The sequence below is a fragment of the Saccopteryx bilineata genome, chromosome 9 (assembly GCF_036850765.1).
Source record: "Saccopteryx bilineata isolate mSacBil1 chromosome 9, mSacBil1_pri_phased_curated, whole genome shotgun sequence".
Classification (NCBI taxonomy): Eukaryota; Metazoa; Chordata; class Mammalia; order Chiroptera; family Emballonuridae; genus Saccopteryx; species Saccopteryx bilineata.
In genome coordinates this window covers 25,350,301-25,366,044 of record NC_089498.1, presented here as the reverse complement: position 1 = coordinate 25,366,044, position 15,744 = coordinate 25,350,301, and the positions used below count along the sequence as shown (strand labels likewise).

Sequence of the window (15,744 nt, the reverse complement as noted above, 5' to 3'; positions counted from 1 at the left end):
CCCCCCTCTCCCCGGAAAAGGCGGGGTTTCCGGCAATGACCTAGAAATTGCGCGGCGACTCTCGTTCCTTTCAGTTTGGGCTTCGGCAGAGATGGCAACGGTGCCGGGGCCTGAAGTGAATGTGGACGGCAGCGAGCCAAAACTGAGCAAAAAGTAAGTGTCGCTGCGGTTCACTGAGGCCTTCGCAGCCGAAGAGTTCGAGCTAGGAAGTGTCTGTAGGCTTCGGCCGAGGCGATCATGTCTGGGGCCTTTTGCAGGTTCTCGTGGGTGCTGACACGCGGGGACGTTATCCGCTACGCTCCCGAAACTACAACCCCCAGGGTGCCCCAGGGTCTGAGGCCGGTTGGGTCCCCACCTGTTGGACTCCTGGAATTAGAATGCGGAGAAGTGAGAGAAGAATGAAAAGCGAAACTTAATTCCTCCCGTCCCCTCCAGGACTTGCGTTCTTTTAATATTGAGCCACTCCCCAATAAGGAGGTTGGAGGAATGTTAAATATCCCAGCTTTTCTAGAAGACTTTAATTTTCCTTGGCTTCAGTTAAGACCATTGTGAACCTTATGTATTAAAGTGATCAGTTCTAAAAGTGACGTGCACCCATCCACGTGTGTTATTCAAAGGATCTGTGAGAATTGAGGGAATGACCAATGTCTATAGAGTTGCTATGTCTAGCATTGAATAAGGACTGTCTTACTCAGCCGGGCACACCACACTTCACTTAACATTTCTGGATATAACTTTGTTAGCCACCACAAATCCTTGAAGTGTGAGGGTAAATATAAATAAATCAGGTGAGCCGCCCTTTTTAACTATGTCTTGTATCTCTGCATACTACTCTCTCTCAACCGGGATTCTTCACAGAACATAGGCAAAGATTTGAGTGACTTTTCTCAGTTCTCCCAAGGATGGTACATAAAATAAATAGATCCATTCCAGAAGCATAGAAATTAGCATTACATGTAATGGTAGCTTTAGTACATTCGGGCTCAAATCTCTTGCTGATCCCTGACGGGATTGCACTCAACTAGTATAAAAACTGGTGTTTGCTGCTGGGTCTGATGGATCTCTATGTGTGAAACCTGGTCTTGGACTTTTTTTTTTTTTTTTTTTTTTTTTGCCTTTGGGAAAATGGAGTGGACTTTGATCTGTTGCATCAGTAATTGAACCTCAGGGTTGTAAATCACAGGTACTTCCTAAGCAAGGTCTCCAGTTGAAAGTATGATTTTAAGGTAAATTGAGGAATCTGGCTGTCCGTTTCTACTGACTTTTTTTAGATTAAGCATAGCTACCACTTTTTAAAGCTGCTTTTCTGTTTCAGGCACTGTGCTGGAACTATACAAACTTTTTCTAATCTCAGTAATAACCTAGCAAGTGTCCATTTCTTCAGTTGAATAGACTGAGGCTGTGGGTGATTAAATACATTGCTGAAGTGTGCATACCTAAAGTATGGTCTGTCACTAATCCAAAGCTCTGAAACAGATCTAAAATCAAATTCCACAACCCAGGGTCTTTATACTGACTGTACCATAACTCACATTGTCTAAAAGAATCTGCTGTTGATGTATATATTCCTCTCGTGACCATTTTACCCCAGTTATTTTCTCCAAGTTTAAAAACAGACGGGCTGCTCCCTAACTGGTGGTGGTGCAGTGGATAGAGCATCGACCTAGGACACTAAGGACCCAGGTTCAAAACCCTGGGGTCGCCATCTTCTCATGGGATCATCAACATGATCCCATGGTCGCTGCCTTGAAACCCAAGGTCACTGGCTCAGCTGGAGCCCCCCAGTCAAGGCACATGAGAAGCAATCAATGAACAACTAAACTGATGCAACTAAGAGTTGATGTTTCTCATCCCCACCCCTACTGAAAACAGCTTGGCTGGGCTGCCTGCCAGGTGACTCATTTCCAGTAAATGAACTTGATTCCTCTAATTCTGTTGCCTTCCAGTGTTAAACATAATGTAGTTTAAGACCCTTCCAAAATTCTCCTTTCCTCATTTCTAGAGCTCCAAACAAGTCTTAACTTGTTCAGAGCTGCTTTTGTGTGGCTTGCTTTTAGCTTTATCCATTTTGCAGTTAACAGTGACATTTTATATGTTTTCCAGTGCCAAGAGAGAACCACTTCAGGGGCTTCAGAAACACAGTTTTAGGTCCTGTTTCCATTTTCTAGAATGTTGTGATCCTTTATTTCTACCTGTAAGCTATTGATTTACTTGCTGTTGACTTTCAACCCCAGATCTTTTTATCATAGCCAGGACTGAGAACATCTTCAGTTCCAGTTGCAGCAGAGTGAGTGTTAGGGGCTACGGTCAGTTAAGAGGGTCTTAAGTAAAATGGGACATTAAAAGGTTTTGCAGCCTCCCCGACTCCCAACCCATAAGAGTAGGAGTCCTGGTTGGGTATATGTATACTGTCTGTCCCATCTGACACCACATCTCTGTGTTTCCTGTTAGGTGATGGTAATCATTAGTTCCAGGGTGTTCTGCCATGTTGACGCAAGCTGCTGTAAGGCTTGTTAGGGGGTCCGTGCACCAATTCTCCTGGGCACAGTGGGGGCAGAGGGAGCTGCGACTGGGTCCACTTGCTCCTTTCACGGCGCTTCACAAGGACAAGCCACTTTCTAATAAAAGAAGGTTGGTGCTCATTACCTTCTTTATTGTTCTGGGAGCAAAAGTCCTCCCCTTACTTAGGTCCTTTTCTGTTAAGCCTCTGGCTAAGTCTTTGTTGCTAAAGAAAACAAAAAGCCCTGCTACCAAAACCATAGTCCTTTCTCATTTTCTCTTTAATAAATTCATATTCTCTGTCCTTAAATTCTTGAGATAACTTGGGGATCTTATTCTAGAATAGAGCTGAAACAAATCCCTTGTGTAAAGGATAGCTACAATAGTTTTGGTTGTTTTCCCATTCCTGTCTTTTTGGGATTTGTTCCTGAGATTAATTTGGTTTCCAGTCTTATTTCTATTCCCAGGGCCTTTATTATATTAATGTTAGGAAGAACTAGATAGAATTAGATGACCTCTGACTGAATTATAGCACACTATTAACATGGGTGGTTTGAAAGAATGATCTATTCTATTTGAATAATGAGAGTAGAGTATCCCTCCCTACCCAAGTGTGTTTGGTTTCTGGGTTCACATAGCAAGGTTTCAGATCATAAGGAATACCAAGTTATCTGAATTGCTTTACTTTTTGATTCTCAGATGACAGGTACCAAGTGAGGGATTTGACCAAATTTGTATGGCTTCTGTCCTGGATGCAGAGAGTAAAGGGTTAAGATAGTGAGGGATACCTGTAATAGCTCGCATTTGCGTGTTTACTAGATGCCAGGACCAGGCTTGTCTCTTTGTATACATTATCTCAGTCCTTACTGAGGAGTCATCTGGGGAGAGGGTTGTCTATTGACCATTTTACAAGATGGAGAGAAATTAAGTCACTTGTTCAAGGTCACATAATTGATAGTCAGGGAGTCTGACTCCAGAGATGGTACATTAACCTCTCTGCTGTGCAGCTTTGTACGCTGTTCTATCCAGTTATTGCCAGAGCCAGGCTCCAGTGGGCAAAGTTAGACTAATGCTAAGGCCATTGTCAATGCACTGATCATTGCTGAAGGAGAGATTATCAGTGGAGTGTCCCCTTGAACTCTGAAGAGCCACCCTTCCCATCCCAGACTAAACCACTCCTTGGAGGGGCAGGGATAGGTGGCAGACAGAGCTGGAGATGTTACCTTATCGTATCAGGTCTGATACTCAGGGAACTTCATATTCTACAACAGATAAATGCCAGACAACTAAGATTCAGTCCCGGGCCTCAAGGGGCTCCCTAGCCTGATTAGCTTGAGAAAAACCTATCTTGTGATTTTTCTGGAAAACCTTTTTTCCCATGCTATATATAAACTGATGTGTAGGACTTTTCTTTGCCATGGACCTGAAACTGAAAAGAAGATACTGAGAAAGAACTTTCACACCTTTGTTCTAAGCTTATTTTTTGTTTTGTATCTCTTTTGCATAAAGTTAGTGACCAAGAGACTAGACGAGGGGTGGAAAACTGAGCAAGAGCATTTCCCCCATTTCTGACAAGTGGCTATGTGGCAGAACATAGTAGAGGACTCTTCAGGCAACTGTCACATTGAACATTTTCATCTTCCCAACAGTGAGCTAAAGAGACGCCTGAAAGCTGAGAAGAAAGTAGCGGAGAAGGAGGCCAAACTGAAGGAGCTCAGTGAGAAACAACTAAGCCAGGCCAGTGCCAATGCCACCAACCACACCACTGACAATGATGTGGGGGCCGAAGAGGAGAGCCTGGACCCAAACGTGAGTCCCCTGGACCACCACCCCAGCTGGGCACAGGGAAGCTTTTGTTGGGGCTTCTGGCAAATTCTGGGAACCAGTGACTAAGGTAAACTAGGAAGTGGAAGAGGCTCTAGGCCCTAAGTCACTGCAAAAGGATCAGGAAGAGCTTGCCACTCCATCTGGTTAAAAACACAGGCCCTGAGCATTTTTCTAATCAGATGTCATCGGGCATTTAGGAGAATCTAGTACTCAAAGTGACTGATTCTTCTTCCTCTTGGAACTAGCTAGGCCTTAATGCAGTCCCAGAAAAACTGTCTTCCTAAAGATGGGCTAAGGCAGTGGTTTTCAACCTTTTTATACTGGGGGACCAGTGAAAATAGAATTATTTCAGGGACGCCTAAGGCAGAAATCACCCTGAGCATAAGTGAATTCGACTAAGATCATTAGGTCTCTAATCTACATACAACTTCAGGGTGGTTAAGTATTGCACGGACCGGCATGAAATTTCTGGCAGACCCATCCTGTCGACAGACCAGCAGTTGAAAAACACTGGGCTAAGGTATACTTTAGACCAGAGATTGGTAAACTATGGTCTGTGGACCAGATCCACTTCCCCTCATCCCCCATCTCATCCTTCCTCCCTGGTATTATAAATAAAATTATATTAGAAAACAGCCATTCCCATTTTTTTTACAAATGTCTGAAGCTGCTTTCAGACTACAACAGCAGTTGAGTAGTTGCATCAGAAGTTTGCTGACCCCTGCTATAGAATATTTTTCAACATCATCCAGACCCCATGGATCTGCCTTGGGGAAACGTTTGATGTAGGTTAGAAAATGGGAAAGAACTGACTCACCATGCAGATGTGTCCACAAAAGTGGTAACCAAGGCCAACTGTACCAATTAGGTTTATTATTTTAGGCAGAACTCCAATTTTTCTATATTTTGAATCTTGCTTAAGTACAGATCTCACTCCACATCCAATCCTGTGATTTCAAAGGTATTGGGTGGGGGCAGTTAAAGAAACCCACTGTGTTGGGGCCATTCTGAGACTGAAGACAGTACTGTGCCAGATGAGCCACTAGTCTGACCAAGTTCAGCTTCCCAAAGGCGTTTTTGTTTTTGTATTTAAATAGCAATACTACAAGATCCGCAGCCAAGCAATCCAGCAACTAAAGGTTAGTGGGGAAGACCCGTACCCACACAAGTTCCATGTAGACGTCTCTCTCACTCACTTCATCCAAGAATACAGTCACCTGCAGCCTGGGGACCACCTGAGTGACATTACGTTAAAAGTGGCAGGTAGGAAGACTCCAGATTCTCTGAGCTCCCTCTTTTGTTTTAGGAAGTGTTCAGAAATATAACAGCTTGCTTTCTGAAATTTCCAGGCTCTTTCCTTTGTTTCCCCGGTCTTATTTGATTTTGTAGGGCCTTGTCATAGAAGAGATCCCTCTTTGTTAAATTTAGAGTTCCTGGGGGCTTCTTTAAAGGGCCTCATCTCCTAGACCTTAATGCAGCCCATTGTACTCACTTTTATGGTGGTGAACAGATCCTTTCTCAATTTTTCACCTACTATCTTCCATCTAGCCTGCCACATTTTCCAGTGAATTCCTATGGCTGTTTGGGAGACTTCCAGTTCTCAGACCCATTGGGCACCACATTGCTCCCCACACAGAGGTGTTGGGGCTCTTGGTGATTTGTCCTATTCCTTCTATTTGGGGATTCTTGGGAATATCCCTATAATTTGTCGTAAATTCTCTCAATGGTTTTTTGACCTTGCCTTTCTAGTTGTACTTTCCATTTTTATATGTGAATTCAGGAAGATCTAAAAATACCTATGTGCCACCAACATTGCCATCTTCTAGGAATCCAGTGAATATCTTTTTCTTTTTCTTTTTTTCTGAAGTAAGAAGCAGGGAGGCAGAGAGACAGACTCTCATATGCACCCATCTGGGCTGTTGCTCCATTACAACCAGAGCCATTGTAGTACCTAAGGTGGAGGCCATGGAGCCGTCCTCAGTGCCCAGGCCAATTTTGCTCCAATGGAACCTTGGCTGTGGTACGGGAGGGGAAGAGAGAGACAGAGAGAAAGGAAAGGGGGAAGAGTGGAGAAGCAGACGGGTGCTTCTCCTGTGTGCCCTGGCCGGGAATTGAACCCTGGACTTCCCCACGCCAGGCCTATGCTCTACCACAGAGCCAACCGGCCAAGGCCCAGTGAACATCTTTAAAGTCAGATCTTCCTACACATCTTTAACTGGTTGGAATGGAGATCCAACATTGTCATGAAGACAAAGGCAAGACCTAGGCCTCTGGCTAAAATCAAATTGTTTAAAAAAAACACAGAGGGAGCCCTGGCCAGTTGGCTTATCAGTAGAGCAGCAGCCTGGCGTCTGAAGTCCTGGGTTCAATTCCCAGTCAGGGCACATAGGAGAAGCTACCATCTGCAACACCCTCCCCCTTCCCTCCCTCTCTCCCCCCCTTCTATCTCTCTCTATCTCTATCTCTCTCCCTCTCTCCCTCGGTCTCTCTCCCCCTCCTGCAGCCATGGTTTGAATGAACAAGTTGGCGCCAGGCTCTGAGGATGGCTCCATGGCCTCGCCTCAGGCACTGAATGAAATAGCTCAGTTGTCAAGCAACGGTGCAGCAGTCCCAGATGGGCAGAGCATCAGCCCAGCCCCAGACCGGGTGTGTGTGTGTGGGGGGGGGGGGGGTGCTGGGTGGATCCCAGTCTGGGTGCATGTGGAAGTCTGTCTCTCCACCTCCCTACCACACTTAATAAAAAAAAGAAAAAGAAAAGAAAATACAGAGGGAGCTTTTTTGCCACTGATGTGATAAAATGGCTTTGGTTCTATCAGTCAGTATGTTTGCTGTTCTTTTTCAGGTAGGATCCATGCCAAAAGAGCTTCTGGGGGAAAGCTCATCTTCTATGACCTTCGAGGGGAGGGGGTCAAGTTGCAAGTCATGGCCAATTCCAGGTATATAGAAATATCCAACTACATGGTTTCTAGGTTGGACCAGAACAACACAGCTGGGGACAAGTCCCTTGAGGTGTTCTTTTCCCTTGATATTTAAGGTTAGAAGGAGTGCAGTAAGGTTGGGTAAAGGTGAAGAGAGAATGAAAAGGTCATGTGCTCACCTGGAGAATAATGACTGCTCTTGGGTTGTGTAGCAGTTAAAAATTAAAGATAATACTTTTTAATAGTTGATCTTGAATCTGAGATTTTTCTTGGGCTTATCTTAACTAAGCATTAACAGTTTAGTGAGGGTCCCAGGGTAAGCCAGCGGTCAGTTTTAATTTAGACTATTGTATACTGATTACATTTTCCTTTTACTCAGGAATTATAAATCAGAAGAAGAATTTATTCGTATCAATAACAAGTTGCGTCGGGGAGACATAATTGGAATTCAGGGGAATCCTGGAAAAACCAAGAAGGGTGAGCTGAGCATCATCCCCTATGAGATCACACTGCTGTCTCCTTGCTTGCATATGTTACCTCATCTTCACTTTGGCCTCAAAGACAAGGTAAGCTCTCGTTAACTTCCAGCTGTGGTTTATCATACCATTGAATCAGACATGTTAGTGATCTCTGTCCGCTTTTGGTGTAGGAAACTCGATATCGTCAGAGATACTTGGACCTGATCCTGAATGACTTTGTGAGGCAGAAATTTATCATCCGCTCTAAGATCATCACATACATAAGAAGTTTCTTGGATGAGTTGGGATTCCTAGAGGTGATGGCGAGTTCCTGACGGGATAGGCTGCCTTGCTATGCTTGCCTCTTTCTGTTCCTTCCCTTCCCTTTCCAAGGCATGTCCTGTGTCAGTATCCTTCATGCTCAATAGAAGTCCCCTTTCTTGCCTGACCTGTGGTGGCGCAGTGGATAAAGCGTCGACCTGGAAATGCTGAGGTCGCCAGTTCGAAACCCTGGGCTTGCCTGGTCAAGGCACATATGGGAGTTGATGCTTCCTGCTCCTCCCCCTTCTCTCTCTCTGTCTCTCTCTCCCCTCTCTAAAAAAAAAAAGAAGAAAAGAAAAGAAGTCCCCTTTCTTGCCGGTATTTTATCACCTTGTTTATGTAGAGGAGGGCAGGACCTGACTTCTGTGACAAAGGACAAAGTGTAGGGCCATCCACACAGCAGTGGTACCACGTTCAATGTGTTATCAACTCATTTTGCTTTTTTGTAGCATTAAAAAATTTAAATTTACACTAAATTTTTTTAGGAAAAACATTTTTACAACATGTTTTTTAATTTTTTGAGAAAGATGAGTACATGTTCCTATAAAACATTCAAAACAATAGAGAAGTAAATAGAAGCAAAACTGAAAATCTCCTTTTATTTCTCCCAGCTAACTTCCTGCCCCAAACTTGAGTTTGATATACATCCTTCCCCTCCGCATATATGCGTATATAGTAGATTAATCGATATAAATAAGGATTAAGTTCCTATGGCACCTCAATGTTATAACTAACAAAATATTCAAGAAGCTATTGTACTAAGTTAATGGTGTGTGGTATTAATAGAAATTAAGGCTTTTGGAAATCAAGTTATCTCTACTTTTTTGTCAAGTACTTGCACATTACTATTGAACGTAACTTTTATTTGGGGATATAACATGAGCTTTCCTCAAGGCCTCTGGTTTGAGCACCTCTGAGAACTAAATGTTTCTCCTTGTCCTTTAGATCGAAACTCCCATGATGAACATCATTCCAGGGGGAGCCGTGGCCAAGCCTTTTATCACCTACCACAATGATCTGGACATGAATCTGTATATGAGAATTGCTCCAGAACTCTACCATAAGGTAATCCAGATGTTCTGTTCCCTTGGCGAAGCAAATGCTGGAACACCATTGGCTAAACAGATGCAGTGAGAAATAAAAGGAGTGGTGAGGGTTGAACCACCGGGAGGATATTCTCTAGTTTATCAGGCATGTGAGTGTTAACTTGCAGAGTTCCAATAGGGACAGACAGGAAGGGAGAGAGATGAGAAACATCAATTCTTCTTTGCGGCACTTTAGTTGTTCATTGATTGCTTTCTCATATGTGCCTTGACCAGAGGGCTACAGCTAAGCCATTGACCTAGGGCTTCAAGCTGGTGAGCCCATGCTCAAGCCAGCAACCTCAGGGTTTCAAACCTGGGTCCTCTGCGTTCCAGGCCAGTACTCTATCCACTGTGCCACCGCCTGTTCAGGCTACTTTGATTAACATTATACTCTACGTTTATAGTTCTCCTTGAATTAGATCTTATTTTAGTTTTTTGTAGAACTTAATCTCTCTCTAGATGTTCAAAATAACTACTTTCAAATCACCAGAGTAAATATTGAAGACTCATTTATGATTCTTAGTTGCAGGCAACAAAATATATTGTAACTAGTTTAAGCAAAAGAAAAGTGTATTAAAATATATGCAGAAGCTCAGTTTCCAGGAGGACCTGAGGATCAGGCTTGGTGACCACATCATGAGGGTTCTGAATCTGCTCTAAGATCATTGCACGGAGTACCTCATATCTTTTCCTTCCACTAGGCACAGGTCACTGCCCTTAGGACCTCTGCAGTTACTACCCCTAAAAGTTAGATCTCCAGGAGGAATTCTGTGCAATGCCTACATCTTTCAGTAGCTTCCTTTTTGAAGTCTCCAAGTTGTGTCTGATTGGCTGGGAGTTTTGGTCATGTGTCTGCATCCTAACCCCAATAGATGCTTCTTTCTTTGGCGAGGCTCACACTCAGAAGATGAGAGGGACAACCCAGATAAAGTTCAGTATTCAGAGGTCCTGAGCAGCCAGAATAAGAGATTACTACCCACTACAAAGTCCTAAAGAGAGTCGGATACTCAGCATTTCAGTAGGGACCCGAGATCATGCCTGAGCTGTAAAACTCAAGTTGTATTTTTATAGATAGAAACTTTGCAGAGCCATTAAGACAAGATAACCCACTATGACCGTGCCATATGCTGTTACTAGATACTGGTAGTTGGTGGCATTGACCGGGTGTACGAAATTGGACGCCAGTTCCGGAATGAAGGAATTGATTTGACTCACAATCCTGAGTTCACCACCTGTGAGTTCTATATGGCCTATGCTGACTATCATGATCTCATGGAAATCACGGAGAAGATGATTTCAGGTGACCCCTCTTTTCATCTTTCACACAAGTCTGAGGAACTGGTGTGCTCCTTTCAGAAGGACTTCCTGATGGGCCTCTTTAAATGAGATTTCTTTCCCAGGCATGGTAAAGCACATTACAGGCGGTTACAAGGTCACCTATCATCCAGATGGCCCAGAAGGCCAAGCCTATGAAATTGACTTCACCCCACCCTTCCGAAAAATCAGCATGGTCGAGGAGCTTGAGAAAGCCCTGGGGGTGAAGCTGCCGGAAACGAATCTCTTTGAAACAGAAGGTAACGTGGTGCGCTCCTCCATTTTATGCCTCTCCTTCCTTCTGTTTAGCTCTGAATTAGATTGTGTCAGGGCTGGCGTTTCCCACATGTTCCTTTCTATTCCTTTATACTGGGGTACTGTAATGTCTTCTGTCCTAACTCGTGCATTTGTATTACAGAAACTCGCAAAATTCTTGATGATATCTGTGTGGCAAAAGCTATTGAATGCCCTCCACCTCGGACCACAGCCAGGCTCCTTGACAAGGTGAAAGGCCATGCACCCTAGAACATGCCCTCATCCTGTGCTAACCAGCCCCCTGCTCCTTATGAAGGTGAACTAGAGCTAAGAGAATTCAGTTTTGCTGTACAAAATAGTTATGGGTGTTACCTCAGTTGATCCTTAGCCATTGAGGAGTTTAAGATAAAGCCCTCTAGCTTCAGGTGTGGGTGGAAGCTGATCCTCTTACACCTAGACTGGGACAATCCAAATGCCATTTAGAAAGGATCTCTAGCTCTGCTTTTCTTTCTCACTAAGCTTGTTGGGGAGTTCCTGGAAGTGACATGCATCAATCCTACATTCATCTGTGATCACCCGCAGATAATGAGCCCTTTGGCAAAATGGTAAGATAAAGAGTAGTGTGTCAGTTATCTACTGCTGCGTAACCACCCCACAACTTAGCACAAAACAGTTTATTTATCCTCAAGACTTTGTGCACCATTGGGTAGTCTCTGCTCTATGTAGTGTTGGCTAGGGTAACTCACGTGGCTTTTTTCACCTGGGAACTCTGCCAGGCACCTTGCTTCTCCACGTGTGCCTCTGACAGCGTAGCCTGGGTTCTCTTATATAGCAGCTGGGTTCTGAGAGGAAGCATACCAACAGGATAAACCCCACTATGCAAACACAAAGCAAGCCTCTGCTGGTGTCCTGTTGGCCAAAACAAGTCATGTGGCAACCCAGCATCCATGTGACAGGGACTGTAGAAGCAGGAGGTGTGGTTCAGTAAGTCTGCCACACGGGTTTGTTGTGAAGATGCTTAGATCGTCCTTGTCTGCCCCTCTTTCTTTCACCCCCCCCCCCCCCCCTGCTATTGTACCAGGTGAATTGGTGCTGCAAATACATGCAGGTTTTAGTAACACTTTTGAGTTGACTGAAAGTCAGGAACTCTTACATTGTCCCCCGTGTTAGATTGTGAACCTCCCCTTTGGTCTCTTCTCTCAGGCACCGCTCTAAAGAGGGTCTGACTGAGCGCTTTGAGCTTTTCGTCATGAAGAAGGAAATATGCAATGCCTACACTGAGCTGAATGACCCTGTGAGGCAGCGGCAGCTCTTTGAAGAACAGGCCAAGGTAAGGAAGGAGAGTGAGCAAAGGCACGTGTTTCACTAGTGTCCGTACTCACCGGGAAATCGGCTTTAACCCTGGGTTGTGCCATCATCTGTATCTCTTGGTGACTTTAACAAACAAATGAAGGATCAAGCCACTGGCTTCACTGGATGAAGTCACACTTCAAGATTGAGAACTTGACTAGTCTGGCCCTAGAATTTCTACATAAGAGGAGGTTTAGCTGTGATAATCTGTGTAGGGAGTATAACATTTGTTTCTTTTTTTTTCTTTTTTTTTTTTTCTTTTAGCAAGAAAGAGGAAGGGAGAGAAATGAGAAGCATTACCTCGTCGTTGCATCTCTTTCGTTGGTCATTGATTGCTTCTTATGTGTGCCTTGTCCAAGGGGCTCCAGCTGAGCCAGTGACCCTTGCTCAAGCCAGCAACCCTGCGCTCTAGCTGGTGACCTCAGGGCTTCAAACATGGGACCTCAGCATCCCAGGTTGACACTCTACACCACCACTGGTCAGGTGACACTTGTCTTGAAAAGACATATGCCTAACAACACTATGATTTTTCTCAGATGGCAAATTTATTGAAGTGGCTTGCGGATGAGAGGCAGAATCAGATTAATGATAACAAAGCCCCACAGGCTGCCTGTACGAATATTGCCACTGACAGGTGGTTTCAGGAAATGAGAGGAGGACTCTTGGGAATCACCAAAGTCTGAAAATCAGCCTCACTGGTACCTGGCCTGTGGTGGTGCAATGGATAAAGTGTCAACCTGGAACGCTGAGGTCACTGGCTCGAAACCCTGGGCTTGCCGGTCAAGGCACATATGGGAAGCAACTATGAGTTGATGCTTCTTGCTCTGCCCCACTCTTTTTCTTTCTCTCTCCTCTCTTTAAAATGAATAAATAAAATCTTTAAAAAAAAAAAGAAAATATCAGTCTTCCTGGGCTCAGAGAGCCCCAGGTGGTGGAGCTGTTTTAGCTTCAGAGAAGGTTGCGTGTGTTCGGAGGTAGATTTTGTCAGTCCTGACCTCCAGGCTTCATCCAGTAGTTCCTAGGAAACCCAGCAAGTGTTGTGTGTCCACAGCGTCCCTGGAACGGCCATCCCTCTGAACGTTTCACCATGCTGACTCAGGCAAGGGGATGCAGCCCAGAAGTGTCACTGTGTGCTTCTCCACTCTTCTAGGCCAAGGCCGCTGGTGATGACGAGGCCATGTTCATAGACGAAAACTTCTGCACTGCCCTGGAATATGGGCTGCCCCCCACAGCCGGCTGGGGCATGGGCATTGACCGAGTCACCATGTTTCTCACAGACTCCAATAACATCAAGGTACAGCGGCCCTCCGTGCACACCGGCCTGAAGCGCTCCACTGTGTTGTACATGGGGCCTGGGCCTGGAGAACAAGAGCGGGCTTTGTGCTGGAGGGAGGAGCAGGCAGAGGAGTTACTGTATATGCAGTGCCCCAGGCAGAAGGCCAGAGCATCTAACCTTACAGGATTTGAGGCAGAAGGAATACTAATTGTTTACATTTCTTGAGGATCCAAGAAACATGCTAAGCTCTCTCCATGCATTATCACATTTAACTTGTCTGTCTTTTGAAGTGTAGATACTGTTATTACCCCATTTTTATAGGTAACAAAATCAAATTTTCAGAGAACCCCCATGCTTATTGATTCTTTTGACATTACATTGTGTCATGGGCAGTGCTTTTCATGTGTTCTTTTCCATTCTCTTTGAGTTGAAAGGGACTGAGCTGAATTGAAGAACACATCTGTCTTTGCAGCTGGGATGTGCAGATCTCTGGGTTTTGGTTGTAACAATAACCAGAGGCAAAAGGAGTGGGCTGGTAACCGTAAAAAAAAAGAACATGTTTCTTAGCTTCAAAATGCATTTTATCTCCTGTAGGAAGTACTTCTGTTTCCTGCCATGAAACCTGAAGACAAGAAAGAGAATGTAGCAACTGCTGATATATCGGAAGGCACAGCAGCTGGCACCTCTGTCTAGAAAATAAGAATTTCAAGTCACATGACTCAGGCATCTTTGTGCTTCGTCAGAAGAGTGAGGACAGCAAGGGAATCCTTGTATGTTGCTATGCATTTGACTATCACAGTTCAGTCACCAGAGAGAGGGAATTTAGAATTCCTCTTTTACTCCTTGTTACCAAATAAACCACTTGTCTCTATTCCTGCCGCTTCACTCTTTTACCTTTGGAATGTCACCTTTTTTCTCAGGTTGCTGGCCTGATGAAAGTTCAGGATTATACCGCTTTATTTACCAAATTTATCTTAGTGTCTGCTAGGTGCCAGGCATTGTTCTAAGGCAGGGGTCCCCAAACTACGGCCCACGGGCCACATGCGGCCCCCTGAGGCCATTTATCTGGCCCCTGCTGCACTTCTGGAAGGGGCACCTCTTTCATTGGTGGTCAGTGAGAGGAGCATAGTTCCCCTTGAAATATTGGTCAGTTTGTTGATTTAAATTTACTTGTTCTTTATTTTAAATATTGTATTTGTTCCCGTTTTGTTTTTTTACTTTAAAATAAGATATGTGCAGTGTGCATAGGAATTTGTTCATAGTTTTTTTTATAGTCCGGCCCTCCAAGGGTCTGAGGGACAGTGAACTGGCCCCCTGTGTAAAAAGTTTGGGGATCCCTGTTCTAAGGGATTAGGGACACAGCAGTGAACAAAAGTCAAGTCTCTGCTTTCATGGAACTTACATTCTTTATTTGGGGGGGGTGAACAGACAAACGAGCCAAGTCAGTACATATTATTTCTGGTAGTGGTACATACTAAGAAGAAAAATAAAGCAGAGTTGGGAGACAGATGGGGACAGTCCTGGTTTTAAAATGTGATCAGCCTGACCTGTGGTGGTGTAGTGGATCAAGCGTCGACCTGGAGCACTGAGGTCACTGTTTGAAACCCTGGGCTTGCCTGGTCAAGGCACATATGAGAGAGTTGATGCTTCCTGCTCCCCCTCCCCTCTTTCCCCCCCCCCCATCTCCTCTCTAAAATGAATAAATAAAATCTTTAAAGAAAATGTGATCAGGGAAGCCCTCTTCTCCATAACTAGAGATCAGAGAAGGAGTTCTGAGAAAAGGACAAACCAGGCAAGAGCGCCACGTTTCTGCAGAAGAGTAAAGGTGCTGTGTGACTGGAAAGGGGCACACGGAGGTCGGGGACCAGCCACGTCGCCAGGTCTCCGGAAGTCATGCAGAGGACTATTTTAATTATAAATGAGATGGAAAGAAAGCCATTAGATTTTGAGCAGAGGGATGTTTTTAAAAGACTGTTCTAGTTAGCATGTGGACAGCAAGAGTGAGTGAAAGTAGGGAGACCCTTTACGCTATTACAGTGGGCTGTGGAGAGAGGATGGCTGTGACTTGGGTGGTTTCAGGTAAAGGAAATGGTTACAGGTCATTGGACTCTGTCAGTGTTGAAGTTGGCAAAATTTGCTGATGGCAAAGTCAAAGATGATTTCAAAGTCTGGGGCCTAAACAGCTGAAAAGTAGAGTTGCCCTATATTTACTGAGATAGAAAAAACAGGAAGGGCAGTTTTGAAGAAAAGGTTGAGCATGTGGCTAAGTTTGATGTGCCTGTTAGATGTTGGATCGGGATAGCATGTTGAATAGTCAATGTGGAATTCTCTTATTTTCAGCTCAATTCAAGAAATGACAACAATATGGCCTCACCAGGTGGTAGCACAGTGGATAGAGGGTCGAACTGGGATGTGGAGGACCTAGGTTCGAGACCCCCAAG

At 44.6% G+C, this 15,744-nt stretch overlaps 1 protein-coding gene across 2 annotated transcripts; it reads left to right on the top strand.

The window, feature by feature from the left end:
• Window positions 1-19: 19 nt before the first annotated feature.
• Window positions 20-14,174, top strand: KARS1 (lysyl-tRNA synthetase 1). Of its 2 annotated transcripts, XM_066242042.1 has the most exons (15): window positions 21-153; window positions 2,452-2,631; window positions 4,149-4,308; window positions 5,424-5,589; window positions 7,169-7,262; window positions 7,624-7,810; window positions 7,894-8,019; window positions 8,969-9,088; window positions 10,246-10,408; window positions 10,509-10,682; window positions 10,841-10,926; window positions 11,197-11,282; window positions 11,881-12,007; window positions 13,178-13,321; window positions 13,898-14,174. In XM_066242042.1, exons 2-15 carry the CDS (start codon window positions 2,486-2,488, stop codon window positions 13,994-13,996), a joined length of 1,878 nt encoding a protein of 625 aa, XP_066098139.1. In that variant the 5' UTR covers window positions 21-153; window positions 2,452-2,485; the 3' UTR covers window positions 13,997-14,174. The 2 variants fall into 2 exon arrangements, with proteins under 2 accessions (XP_066098140.1, XP_066098139.1); XM_066242043.1 differs by lacking the exon at window positions 2,452-2,631 and having other exon boundaries at window positions 20-153.
• The last annotated feature ends 1,570 nt before the right edge of the window (window positions 14,175-15,744 follow it).